The sequence below is a fragment of the Ictalurus punctatus genome, chromosome 11 (genome assembly GCF_001660625.3).
Source record: "Ictalurus punctatus breed USDA103 chromosome 11, Coco_2.0, whole genome shotgun sequence".
Classification (NCBI taxonomy): domain Eukaryota; kingdom Metazoa; phylum Chordata; class Actinopteri; order Siluriformes; family Ictaluridae; genus Ictalurus; species Ictalurus punctatus.
In genome coordinates, this window is record NC_030426.2 from 15,777,369 (window position 1) to 15,791,020 (window position 13,652).

The 13,652-nt window shown below is 37.8% G+C and overlaps 1 protein-coding gene across 2 annotated transcripts in view; it reads left to right on the forward strand.

Annotated features, from left to right (window-relative positions):
- Positions 1-951: 951 nt before the first annotated feature.
- Positions 952-13,652, forward strand: part of pkn2b (protein kinase N2b) — a 50,861-nt gene continuing 38,160 nt past the window's right edge. Inside the window, exons 1-2 of one of the 2 annotated variants that reach the window (XM_017479760.3) lie at positions 952-1,630; positions 2,227-2,359. In XM_017479760.3, the coding sequence (XP_017335249.1) occupies positions 2,351-2,359 (9 nt within the window). In that variant the 5' untranslated portion in view covers positions 952-1,630; positions 2,227-2,350. The remainder of the gene's footprint in view (positions 1,631-2,226; positions 2,360-13,652) is intronic. The other variant, XM_017479759.3, reaches the window with a different exon arrangement.

Consider the following 13,652-nt stretch of genomic DNA (forward strand, 5'->3'; position numbering starts at 1 on the left):
TTAATTTAGAAGAAAAATGGATCAAGAAAAAAATATATATTAATAGAAATATTCAAGAAAAAAGCATCGTTCACCTTGTCTGCTGATGATGGCACTAACACTAGTACAATATAATGATGTCGTTCATTTTGAATGAATCTTTAATATGACTCAGGAACAACGAGTTGTCTCAGATTGTGATTCTGTCATTTTGTGTAGAGCGCGCATATGCTGCAACATTCCCATAGGTTCTGTACAGGAAACAGAAATGATTAGTTCACCTCTCGAGTCTTCGGGTTCGAGTCGCACTGCATTCAGGGCGGTCATGGGATGAACGAACGAACGACTTGAACCTGAAGACTCAAGAGGTGAACTAATCATTTCTGTATCTGGGGAATAGATACATGTGAAGTGAAAAGAACGACTCGGATCGTGAGGTGAGGTGAATTAACAGACCGCATAGCCTGATGACCCAGCTAAACTATTAATGAATAAGTTCTGTTTCTCATCATTCGGCCTTGGCTGCATTATATAGCCTATAGTTTATATAATTATTTATAATTATATCCTATTGTTTTTTTTTTTTTTATTACAAACCTGATTAACGTTTGCATAAGTACTAGATGTGTTGGGGGATTTAACACGTAACATTTTAATTATATTCTGCTTAAATGAACGAAATGACTTGAAAAAATATTCATTCATTTTCCTGAACGAGATTCAAAGATCCGAGTCAGTAAAATGATCCGAACTTCCCATCACCACTGTAGTAACTGTTTCAGTGGGAGTGCTGCTAGAAGTGGAACTTTACACGGCAAACACGGCAAGCGGAGTGATACACAGAGTGAAACGCCCCAGTGCGGTTATTCTAAATATAGGCGTTCTTTGGAACGCCGCTCGACCAATCAAATTAGTGGATCGGAGCTAACTTGTGTAAATGTGAATACAAATGTAACCCTGTGTTTCTAACAATGGCAGGTGATGTTCTTTCACAATGGCTACTTGTGGGAATTAATAGGTGGGTCAGGTGCGCGCTGTTGTGTACAGTTGTGCTAGTCAGAGCTGTTGAGTGTGTACTTCATTTATAGATACTAACGGATTAGAACACAATGGCGCCAGGATTCTCGACACGAGCTGAAGGCTCTGGTTAGAACACAACTCCACGGATTAGCCCACAGCTCGTGCCTCCTCCTCTGCATGGAGTTCTTGATCACATGACCGAAAGTGGCCGATTTGGGCTCGCGCAAAAGGAGAGCGTCCCCAAACACACACACACACAAAAATAATAATAATCAGCATACACTTCCCAAAATCCAATTTTACTACAACTTTTAATGACATTTCCTTTCGGTTTGATTGCAGAACTTTTTTTTTTTTAAACATTTTTACGGAATACATTTTCGTTATACTGGAAGAATTTTGGCGCACGAAGTTTAATAAGCGGCCGACATGGAAATTGGGAAGCTGGGACCGAGCGGCGGAAAAGCCACACAACGGAGAGCTTATTCAGTTCTCTAACGCGGAAAATAAGCGATCTCGAGGGCAGACGTGGTGGATTTTGACGACTTCTCGGGACGTTCTGCCTCTTGCTTGCTCTCCCGAGTATTTGATTCAAAGTTGAGGGGGCAAAATGGCGGCCGATTCCGTGCAGGTAAGAAAACTTTAAATTTCTGTCTCCAAACCAACGGAGTTTCTGATTAACAGCGCATATTTCCGTTTTTAAGCCTTTGTTCCATGGCGAATGTTTTATAAGGGCTATATTTGTATCGGTTTTCGATACATTTGAAGAGTTTTCCCACTGGACCTTAAGGCCTATAGGAAATAACTGCCGAATCCCAAATGGTACAATGTTCCCTACATAAGTCTTCTACACAGTGTATGACTTAATAGCACTGTACAGCCTATAGAGCACACTATTTGACCAGTAGGGAGTCACTTGGGATTCAACCAATGAACTAGAAATCCAACTGTTGATCCGGGTTTAAGAGGGAATTTACTGTTGTTTTTTTCGTTCAGCCCACAGTGTATTTGTGAAGAATTGTGTGTATATATAATAAAAATGCGAGTTTTATTAATGAGGCTTCATTAAAAAAAATAAAAAATACAAAGGAATTGTGTCTTTAAATAGAAAAGGAAAAAGGAGGACAGTTGTAGCCTAAATCTGGGTTGAGAGACAGAAACAGCCTTACACAGAACACTGATTTTATTTATCTGCTTTTCTCTACGGGTTTCCCTTCAACTCTAAAGTGTATTTTTGGAAGATGAAGGAAATAATGCGAGCTCTAGTCGGAGGAAAATGTTGGTTATCGTGGGGTTTTTGACAGCAGAGCTCCACGCTGTCCCACCCATGAGCTGTACTGGCTGATTCTTTATGGCTGAGGTAATGTTAATGCTCTAAAGCCCTGGATACATACCACACACACACACACACACACACACACACACACACACACACACACACACACACACACACACTCTGTTTCTGTGCTTCAATCATATTCACCTACATTTACCTCTACAAATAATTTTGGATTGATTTCCAACCCATAACAATTAATAACAGCTGCCAAATGAACCAGTTTAACAGCTTTGACTTCACTGTTCCTCAAGCTTGCCTTCAATTAAAACATACAACATTACTTATGTAGAACGATTTGAAGAACTTCAAGAAAACTAACCACTAAAACATAAAATTCAGAGCATTTTAACAACTGTTTAACAGAAAAAGTTAAAGACAGCATTAAAGAACTGAATTAAAAAAAAAAAAAAAAAAAAAAAAAAAAAAAAACTGTTCAGGAAGTTAAATCCAGGGTTTACGGCCATTCTAAAGCCCAAGAGTGTATAACCCACATATGGCTGTATGACAATCTGGATGAGCCACACATCTCACACACACGAGTTTATCAGTAATATGAAGAGAGACAGGGGAATCCCCATATAAAAATAACCCAAAATCAGTGCAAGAAATCTACAGAGATTTAAGCATCCATGTAATGTGAGATGTGTGTGTGTGTGTCAGAATTTTACCTGTATGCTGTTACGTTAGTAAGTGGGGGAACTCAAGTCCAGATCTATTATTAGCAGCATATCCTGTAGCACATTACACTTCCAGCTCCCCTCAAAGCTACTGAACAATGTTAGAATACAAGAAAAGCTCAGCTGCATGAGTCATTGTGGGTTGTTTTTTTTTTTTTTTTAAAAACCATTAACCCCCCCCCCCCCCACACACACACACACACCGGTGTCAATACTTGCGATACAGCTGCACTGATTCAGATACTATTATATATAGCTCATTTATTAGTAAGAGGTACTGACTAAAATAAAACACTTGTTTCCCAGTTTTTTTTAAGATGCCAAAAATTTTTATATCGGCCAATATTTGTTGGGGTCCACTTAAAATTATGGATTTGTTTTTTTTTTTTTTTTTTTTTTTTTTTTTTTTTTTAATGAAAACTTTTAGAATATGAAAACAAATAAAGCATTATGTTAACTCCTTTGTACAAAAGGACACATTTTCCTTGAGTGTTATCTCTTCCATTGAAGCATAGGTTCAGATGACACTCCAGTGGTTTTGATCTAACATGGATCATCGCTTGTGGAGTCCACACCAGCTCGAGTGCATGCTTGTCATTCATGTAAATATTTCTGAGATTCTACGTTTCACTCAAGTTTTTGCTGATGGGGTAATTTGTAATGTGAGCGTTTTCACGTGTATCCTCAGACTTTTGGACCCGGCCGTAATGATATACAGTCATAACTGAAACCGCTGCTGCTGGTTTTGTTTAAACATGCCTTTACTGATATGATCTGATTATATGGAGCTCAGGCGAAATGACCATGTGTACATATAAGTACTATTAATGTAGACTAAATTTAAAACCTTTCAATAAACATGAACCTTCTCAATTCTCAAACAAGCATACATTGTGCAGAAATAAGGCATGCAATATTTGCTTTCTAATGTTGTATTTGTTTAAGAATTTTTTTTTTTCATGTTATTTTAATATTATGAACTCATATTGGGTTTCTACATGTTGGGTGATAAATGATACCTTAATACACCTTTCTGTTATTACTGGTATCATTAGTACTTTTGTGCTGTTATATTGTTATTCATTCTAATGGCTAGCTGAACGGATGTTAAAATATATATTTTTAATTAGTTGTTTAAATGTTAAATAGGGCTGCAGCTATTGATTTCTATTATTTTTATTCAAGTCTTCTGCCAAATAATGGCTCGAATATTCATTTAGTATAAGAAAAGCTCAAGATGTAATCAAAGAAAATTATAGATGTCCAGCTGAGATTTTAATTCACATGCTGTTTTTTAACTACCTTATTAAAGAATGGAAGATTTGTGTGGCACCGCAGAACCTCTTAATAACCGAGGTTCGTATTTATACCAGTGGTGTACGCTAAACTGGGCCTCGGTCTCAGTAAACATCAAAAGGGTTTTTACTGCTCTAGAAAGTGATTAAGCACACGCTCATATCATTTTGGATCCAAGTTCAGCCTCTCAGCAGCACTAGTTAGCAGACCAGAGCAGTAAAAGAAGCATAGCTCAGATTTAGTAACATAGGCTATTATTAATGGGAACTGCTTTTATCATATCAGCAGTTTTACCTTTTATAGTAGCTGCTTGTTGTTTTATAGTAAAACTGTTTTATTAATTGCTAACACTATAGATAAGTCACCTCACGGAGCTCTCGCAGGCAATGATGCTAGAGCATTTCCTTTTCAGGTGCACACTCCTGTAAGGTATGCTATTGTATCAGGCTTAGTCATGTTCGGATAGACATCCTACACTAGATATTACTGTGTCTCCAAAACTCAGATGGTTTTATGCAGCGTCTTGATTTTCAGTGCCATGTGGAACAAAATTTTAAGGGTGGAACAAGGTCTATGGAAGTTTTAGGTTTAGTAGTAGAAGTGTTGGTAATTTGAACAATCTTACAGTTTTCATACTAATTTAATTATTGGATTTTTTTGATTGTTGAACTGTTATATAGTTTATAAAATATTTAGGCTCTTTTTTCATTAAAAAAATTAAGAAGAAGAAAACACTTTCTAGCAGTACACTGGCATTGCAGTCCACCGGTGGAATGGATATTGTCTTATCTGATATTTTTCAATCGGTATAAACAAATGAAAAATTTTATCGCTGCAAGTCTGTTATAAGATTAGTCAGGACACTGTTGGGTACTGTGTGTAGCGTATCATGACTCTGGGTTTAGCTGCTGGTGAGCAGGGCAGATAAAAAAAGGAAATGCTTATGTAAAACTGCAAATTCTTAAAGCCCTGGGTGTCTACTTTCATATGACCTATTAACCACTGCTGTGCAGTCTCTCCAGGATTTTGTGATCATAGAAATTAATGCAAAATCAAGCAAACCCCGCAATATTCAGAGGAGCTTGCAATTTTTCAAAATTGCTACAGAGTTTCGGGACAAGACGTGTCAGGTGACCTCATCACAACAGGCATTCAGTCAAAGCTCTCTTGAATTTATGCGCGTCATACATGAGTACAACTAAAAAGGTCTCATTTACCAACAAACATAACTGCGAAAGACTGTACAAAGCAATTTTTGTGCAATTGCCATTTCGCCAATTCATGTAGGTTCGCCAACTCTGTATGGACTGACTGTGGAGTGGGACATCTCAATTAATTCAATGCTGAACATGGCCACCCCCAAAACAGGGAGAAATTATTGGCCTCTGATACATCACTAACTTTTTTTTTTTTACCAATGAGTTTTAGAACTCTTGAATATCATCTGCAATGCTGTACAATATATCCATCCATCCATTTTCTATACCGCTTACTAGGGATGCACCGAATGTTCGGCAACCGAAATTATTCGGCCGAAAATAGCAAAAAAAAAAAAAGAAGCACTTTCGGTGTTCGGTATAAGTGAAAAGGCCGAATAAATTTGACCGAACAATGATGTGTTTGATGACGCGACCAAATAGCCTAGCAACCAGAGTGACACGAGCGAATGTCACGACCTCCACTTTTGGCAGCGCGCACGGAGAGTTGAGAGGGCGCGTGCATGCAAGAGCTACGTGTACGAGTGCTCAGTGAGCGCATGCTCTTCGGATGTTGACAACCATGACATTGTTTACTGTGGACACGTGTGTTTGTTTTGTTTCTGTTCTGGAGTATTCTGTCACGTCACAAGATGTAAGGGAGTAGAGTACGGAAGCAGGTAAGGACGTATTTATTATTATTAGGGCAGGCAGATAAATCCAAATCGTAATCCAAAAACGTAGTCAAGTCAGGCAAAAGGGTTGGGCTATCGGCAAAGCAGGAATTAAAATCGCGTCACAGAAAACTGGGTCAAAACACAAAACAAGAAACATGAACTAGTACTACGGACTGGGACCGGAAAAACCAGCTAAACCAGCTAGGGATTAAATGAACTAATCTATAGTTTAAACTAACTAAATCTATCATGGTGCACTTTTTAATGCATTGTTTAGTTGTAAGCTACAGAGTGTTACATTCTTTCAGCGGTCAGGTATGGGCCTAACGTAGGCTATTCAAGGGGGACTCAAAGATGACCACATCAGAATATTTTTATTTTACTAATTTATTTAAAGTTATATTATGCCTTGTTGGTAGCCTATGGCTGCTGGAATGAAAAGGAAAAAAATCAGTGAAATTGTAGTTTTTGTAATTGATTTTTCTTTGAAAAGCAAGACAAAATAGGTCAAATTATTCGTAAACATGGAATTAGCTTCCACTGTTATGCTGATGATACACAGTTGTATGTTTCAGCGAAGCCAGAGGACAGACAGAAGCTTAGTAAAGTTGAGGATTGTGTAAAGGACATTGGATGTTAATTAACTTCCTTCTACTTAATTCTGATAAAACAGGAATACTTTTATTAGGCCCACGTGTAGCTAGAAGTATTCTTTCTGATCACATGGTTACTCTGGATGGTCTTTCTGTTTCATCATGTACAGCAGTTAAAGACCTTGGAGTGATTATTGACTCCAGCCTATCATTTGATTCTCATGTAGATAATATTACTAGGATAGCCTTCTTTCATCTCAGAAATATTTCTAAAATAAGAAACAGATTGCCACTACATGATGCGGAAATACTAGTTCATGCATTTGTCACCTCTAGATTATATTACTGTAATGCCATACTGTCTGGATGTTCCAGTAGGAATATAAATAAGCTCCAGTTAGTCCAGAATGCAGCTGCTAGAGTCCTAACTAGAACTAGAAGATACGACCATATCACACCGATATTATCAATACTGCATTGGCTCTCAGTAAAATCTCGCATTAATTATAAAATACTTTTATTAACCTATAAAGCACTAAATGGTCTCGCGCCACAATATCTAAGCGACCTTTTGGTTTTATATGATCCGCCACGCCTACTTAGGTCAAAAGATGCAGGCTATTTGACGGTACCTCGAATAGTGAAGGCTACAGCAGGGGGAAGAGCTTTCTCTTATAGAGCCCCACAGTTATGGAACAGTCTTCCTATTAGTGTTCGGGACTCAGACACAGTCTCAGTGTTTAAGTCTAAGCTTAAAAAGTTTTTGTTTACTCAAGCCTACCCTGACTAGATTCTGTTCTACTACTTCGCAGTCATAATTATCTTTTTTCTCCCTCTCTCCTTTCGCCGAGCCCCACACGAATTTATGGAGATACTAGAGATCCAGATCCTTTCTGCCTCTGGATGGAGCTCAAATCTTCTTTAATTCCAGACTGCTGGGACTACGGCTGCTCCTAACGCAATACAGACTTCATATAAATCCATAATGAACTTTTTCACACTATCTGTTGTTACCCAGATGAGTATGGGTTCCCTTCTGAGTTGGGTTCCTCTCAAGGTTTCTTCCTCCTAAAACATCTTAGGGAGTTTTTCCTTGCCACCGTCGCCACTCAGTGGCTTGCTCAGTTGGGATAAATTCACACCTTTAATATCTGTATACCATGTTGATATTTCTGTAAAGCTGCTTTGAGACAATGTCTATTGTAAAAAGCGCTATACAAATAAAATTGAATTGAAAATAGTAAAAAGCACATTTTGACTATTTATTTAATTTATTCAATGGTGAAAAAAATGGCAAAATAAATGGAAAAAAACTTGGTCTTCGGCCAAGTTTTTCATTATGTTCTGCTTCGGCCGAGAATTTTCATTTCGGTGCATCCCTACCACTTACCCTACATAGGGTGACTGGGAAGCCTATCTCAGGGAACTTGGGACACAAGGTGGGGGACAATCCATCGCTGGGCACGGTCACACACTTTGGCATTTCCAAATTGTCCAATCAGCCTACAACGCTCGTCTTTGGACTGGGGGAGGAAACCGGAGCATGAGGAGAGATGCGGGATTCAAACCCCCAACCATTCTAACCTCCTAAGTCACTGTGCTTTCCTGTACAACAAATAAAGGATAAGTCAGAGAACCAGATTGAATAATTTCAAATCAGGTCTAGTATTGATCCAGCATTTTAGGCAGCAATTGCTGCATTCCTAAATGTTGCACTACTTTTTCCCCTTTGTTAAATAGCATATCATATTGTGTAATTGTCTCCAAGCATAGTGAAATATTTTGACATATTGCCCCTTAATGTTTACTGTCTCATTGGTAGCGTTTAATTTCCAGAACTCATTGATTTGACTTGCATTCCTCACTCTCGTAACAGCATAGTTTTCTTATTAGTTTCACTGTGCTTACTAAAGAATTTGTAATAGTTATTGAATGAGAGGCTTTAAGATGAATAAACTATAATAAACTGGGGATTAATTGGGCTTAAATGCTAATGATCTTTTAAGACTTCAGTAAGAAGGGACGTCCTATGAGGGACAACTTATTTTTGATTTTGATTGTTGATTGCCATCAGATTTGGTCTTTGGTGGTTTTAAGGCTGTAAATTGTTAACGTTATCTCAGAACATAATGTTAACTGGCTGATACCAGATTACAGACACTTTTGATGTGTCCTGTTCAGAATCAGTTGTCATTTCATTAATTTTACACTTTGACACTGTAGGTTCACTTGATGTAGGTTTTCATGTTGAACTGTTATGTTTAGCGATTTCATGCATGGCGATTTAACTATAATAGGAAAGCCAGTTAGTGTTAGTACTCAATAACTTTCGGAAGCAGCATATAAGTATTTGGCTTGAGACAAAAGTTGGACACAATGTGACCTGGTGTCATAGTGCCCCTACTATTTACATTGGTATTGCACCACTTGGATGCTAAAGACATGCACACGCGACACCACAAACAACCACAGGACACGCGTGACAGCCATCTTGTGTACACCTACACATAGTTAAATGCAAGCGGAATCCAGCTTCAACAGCATCACGGTGAACCACAGCTGAAACCGAAACTTAACTGACTGAGTATGCCCGAGGATTCAAAGACACAGCTCTGGACACGGTTAGGGACTGGTATGCATTATCTGGGGCTTGATTATGTGAGAGAGAAAGAGAGTGACTGAGACTTGAGTCTTGGGAACTTAAGTGTGCTTTATGGAGAGAGCGAGAGAGAGAAGGCACGAGAGACGGACTAACGGAGGACAAGGAAATTATTTAATGCTACTCAGGAGGTGATTTGTGTGTGTGTGCTCAAGTGGTGCTAAGCTATAATTCAAGAGCTATTATGGAGGTCATAAGGACTTTTCACACATAGCGAATGTGAATCTTTTTGCTAAAGAGAAAGGGGAAAAAACGATATATAGGTCATACATTTAAGTCATGTTAACATACATTAAAGATTACAACCAGTGTTTTTCCAAAGAATAATATTTGGCAGTTGACTGGCTTTGTCAAAGTATAAATGAATGTTTAACTTTGTTCGGAAATGAGCTCACAAACTGCACACACCTGTACAAGTGCACAGCCTGCAATGTCGATTCTGTAAACGTCCATCGAATTATTTGGATTGTTTGATCTTATGTCTTGAAATATTACCCAGATGATATTATGATGATCAAAAAATGTATATGATTCTTCTTGCTATATGTCACATAAGAGCCTGCTTGTGGAAAATGTAATGTCATAGTCCATACAATTCAGATATTTATTTCTTATTTTATTATTATTATTTTTTTTTTTCTTCATTGTTTATTTGTCCCTTTTTGGGGCAGTTGTATATAGTGACAGTATACCCTGTATAACCTAGAGATGTATCGGCTGATAAAGGCAATTTTTCACGCTGATAGTTTAGACATCCAATGATCAGGGCCAATTATATCCTGTCAGTCAAAAGAGGGCGGGAAACTCCTCGATTTTGTGCTGCGTGTAAAGATGATGTCTCTTGTGTGGAATGACACAAGTGTAGTTTTCGGAATGACAACTGCAGTTTGTAAGCTCCGAACTATTTAAATTTTACACCGGACGCTGCAGCAGTGAAGCAGGAGTTTCAGGGTCGAGTCAAATTGATGATTTTTTTTTGTTTGTTTGTTTGTTTTTGCCATGCTGCTAGAGTTGAATTAAAATGCCTGAACGATTTAAATAAAGATGAGTTGACAGAAAAGTATATATTGCACAGAAAAAATATACTTGCAGAGTAGTATATTTCATGTCCAGTTAATGTAGAAAAAAGTTTATATTATATACTACCAGTTTGATGTTCATAATCGAGTAGAAATGCTTTTGTTTGTGGAGAGTGAATTTGAGACTAATGGGAGGGTTTTATTTATTTATTTATTTATTTATTTATTTATTTATTTATTTTAGAATTCAGTCAGTGTTAATATGAATTAATAACATACAATAAGTTAAGAAAGCTTACTTTTAATCTTCAGAATTTAGTTCATGTGTTGATGTTAGAGTAATGTGTTTTCTGTTTGAGACCAGTTACTGCAAAACAACTTGTTGAAATGGAGAGAATAAAGTTTTTATTTGCATTTCTTTCATGATTGTGGAATTATTTATTATTAATTTAAAAGAAGGCATAGAAGGCCGAACTATCGGCCGATATCACTCTGATTAATCGGTTATCGGCTGAGAAATTTAATATCTGTGCATCTCTAATATAAACCATTACCACTGTATAGTTAATTAAAGAGCAAGGGAAACTGTTTATGTAAGCACCCCCTTTTTAGAAGACCACTTACTAAAAGAAACTGAAGAGTTTCCCTTGATGATGGACAGAGGGTCAAAATGAACAGGTGAATAGAATTCCTGCACAGCCAGTAAAGTTATAGTGAGCACTGGTGAACTCTGTACACTAGGACTGGTGAGTCAGTACAGTAATAGTTCTTATTCAACTATCTAATCTGTTTAATCACAATGGATAGAAGCAGATTAGATTGTAGCTAAACAAAGTGCTGTCAAAGCCAAGCAAGGGTTTTGATACCTCACCAGAAAGTTTCACTGTATGTCCTTCAGTCTAAAATTTAAAACGGGCACAAGAGCAGTAACGCTGACGTTGTTGACATTGGTGTAGAAATCTTGCTGCCTGAAGGATTCCTTGTGAATGTGTGTAGACTACGCAGAACAGCTGTATTCTCTGATAACTCAGGCTTCTAATACGAAAAACACCCCGGACTGGGTTGTAGGGAGATACTGATTTACCATGAAAACTGCATAATGGTTAGCTTAGTGGTTAAGATATTGGACTGCTGATTAGAAGGATGAGTTCAGATCCCAGCCCTGCCACTGCTGAACCCTTGATTTGTGTATGTGTATATATAATATGAGTGAAAGAGAGTGTGTGCTATTATTTGGTGACATTGCCTTGTAATTGCTTGAACTGAAATAAAAAGCCTTCCACAAGCTCCTCACAATACTCTGCCAGGAATTTTTCCCATACCTCCAGACAGAACTGGTGTAGCTCAGTCAGGTTTGTGGTACTCCTTGCTCAGACATGCTTTTTCAGTACAAATTTTCATTGGGATTCAGGTTAGGGCTTTGTGAAGAGAAGTTTTAATTCTCTGGCTGATGTCTTAAGATTTTGCTTCAGTATTTGTAGATAATCCTCCTTCCTCATGATCCTGTTTTCTGAAGTAGACAAATCCCTTTTCCATGAAAACAGCCCCCAAACATGACGCTGCCACCCTCGTGCTTCTCAGTTCGGATGGTGTTCTTCGGATTAAAAGCCTTACCCCTTTTCCTCCATAGACAACACTGATGATTATGGCCAAACAGTACAATTTAGTTTTATTTGAACAGAGATCATTCCTCTAAATTGCTGGTGATCACCTGCAAAGTTTTTAAGCCGGTCCTAGAGTAGGGGCTTCTTCCTTGTGCAAAAGCCTTTCAGGCAATAGTGATGTAGGACTCTCTTAATGGTGCATGTGCATGCTTTGGTACCTGATGCCTCCAATTTTCATCACCAATTCCTTTGTTGTTGTCGTAGTGTTTAGTTGAACCTTTCAGACCAGTGTTTGTTCATCTCTGGGAGTTAATTTGTGAATTAAAGCTGAATTGTCAATAGAATTATATGGTAAAATAACATGTGCGAAGTTGTAAAAAACTGAGACTAAATACCTTTAGCCTAGATTTATGTAAACTGTTGGGCACAACTGGATCTGTTAATGTGTTTTGTGGCTTCTTACTTATTTTATATTAATATATTTATATAGTAAGGTTTGTTTCCTCTGCCTTTAGTTTGCTTGAAAGGAGTGCTCCTATAAGCTGTTTGGCAGGTATTGCGATATGAAAATGCAATACTGACACATGTCTTGAGTTCATAGCGAGTCCACACAAGCTCTGTGGCAACATCAACATCTTTTATACCTCCAGTTCATTCATCTAAATGTGTGCGAAGTGTTTACTAAGCTTATCCTCATAGCATGGCATGTAATTTTAGAGCTCGTAATCCACATTTAGCCCTTTTCCACCCAACAAGGTGCCAGTGCTAATGCCTGATCTCAAACTGTTGTGTTTTTCAATCACAGTAAATACGTACATACTGCAGAGTTTAAAACCTGTAGCTGAACAAATGTAACTTCCTCTGAGAAGCTCCACACACTCAATTAAAAAAAAAAAAAAAGTATAACTCTTAATCATTAGCTATGTGGTATAGTTTCTGAAGGACTTGACTTTGGGCGATGAAGTAAGTTCGCCAAGGAAAAAGTTACAGGTTATTTTTATACCACTCATATGGAAACTTAATCAGTCTGATTATATAATGGTATTGACGCACCAGGCAAGTTCCTAAAAAGAAAAAGTTTTACTGTTCCCCAGACTCATGCCAGCACCATGTCTGTGGAAAGATGGTAACTGCCTCATTCATGTTTTCTTAATGCATGAGGGAGAACAAGAAGCCACACTATAAATCTGCTGCTTTTAAAATGTTCTTGTACGTCTAGTACTCTCACTGTGGTTCTGTAAAAAGAAAATAGGTGGCGTCTGACCCATTTCCACCATAATTTCCTCTGGTCCCTTAACTAGTAGCAGAGCGTCTAGTCCACTAGACTGGTGCTATAATATAGAAGCCGTTTCAGTGAGATGACTGACAAAACCAAATGACCTGGATGACCTTTGCACAAATGAGCCAGTGTAGAGAGTAAACATCTATGTGCCAGTGTGTTTTTTTTTTTATTTTTTATTTTTTTTTATAGAGCACCTGCTATTAGCCCTGTGGGAATTTGCTACACAATGTGGCTGTGTCACCTTTCAGTGTGTGGATTTGTCTTTATTTCTGGGAGCTATTTATTTTTTAATATTCAGACTCTGTACATCA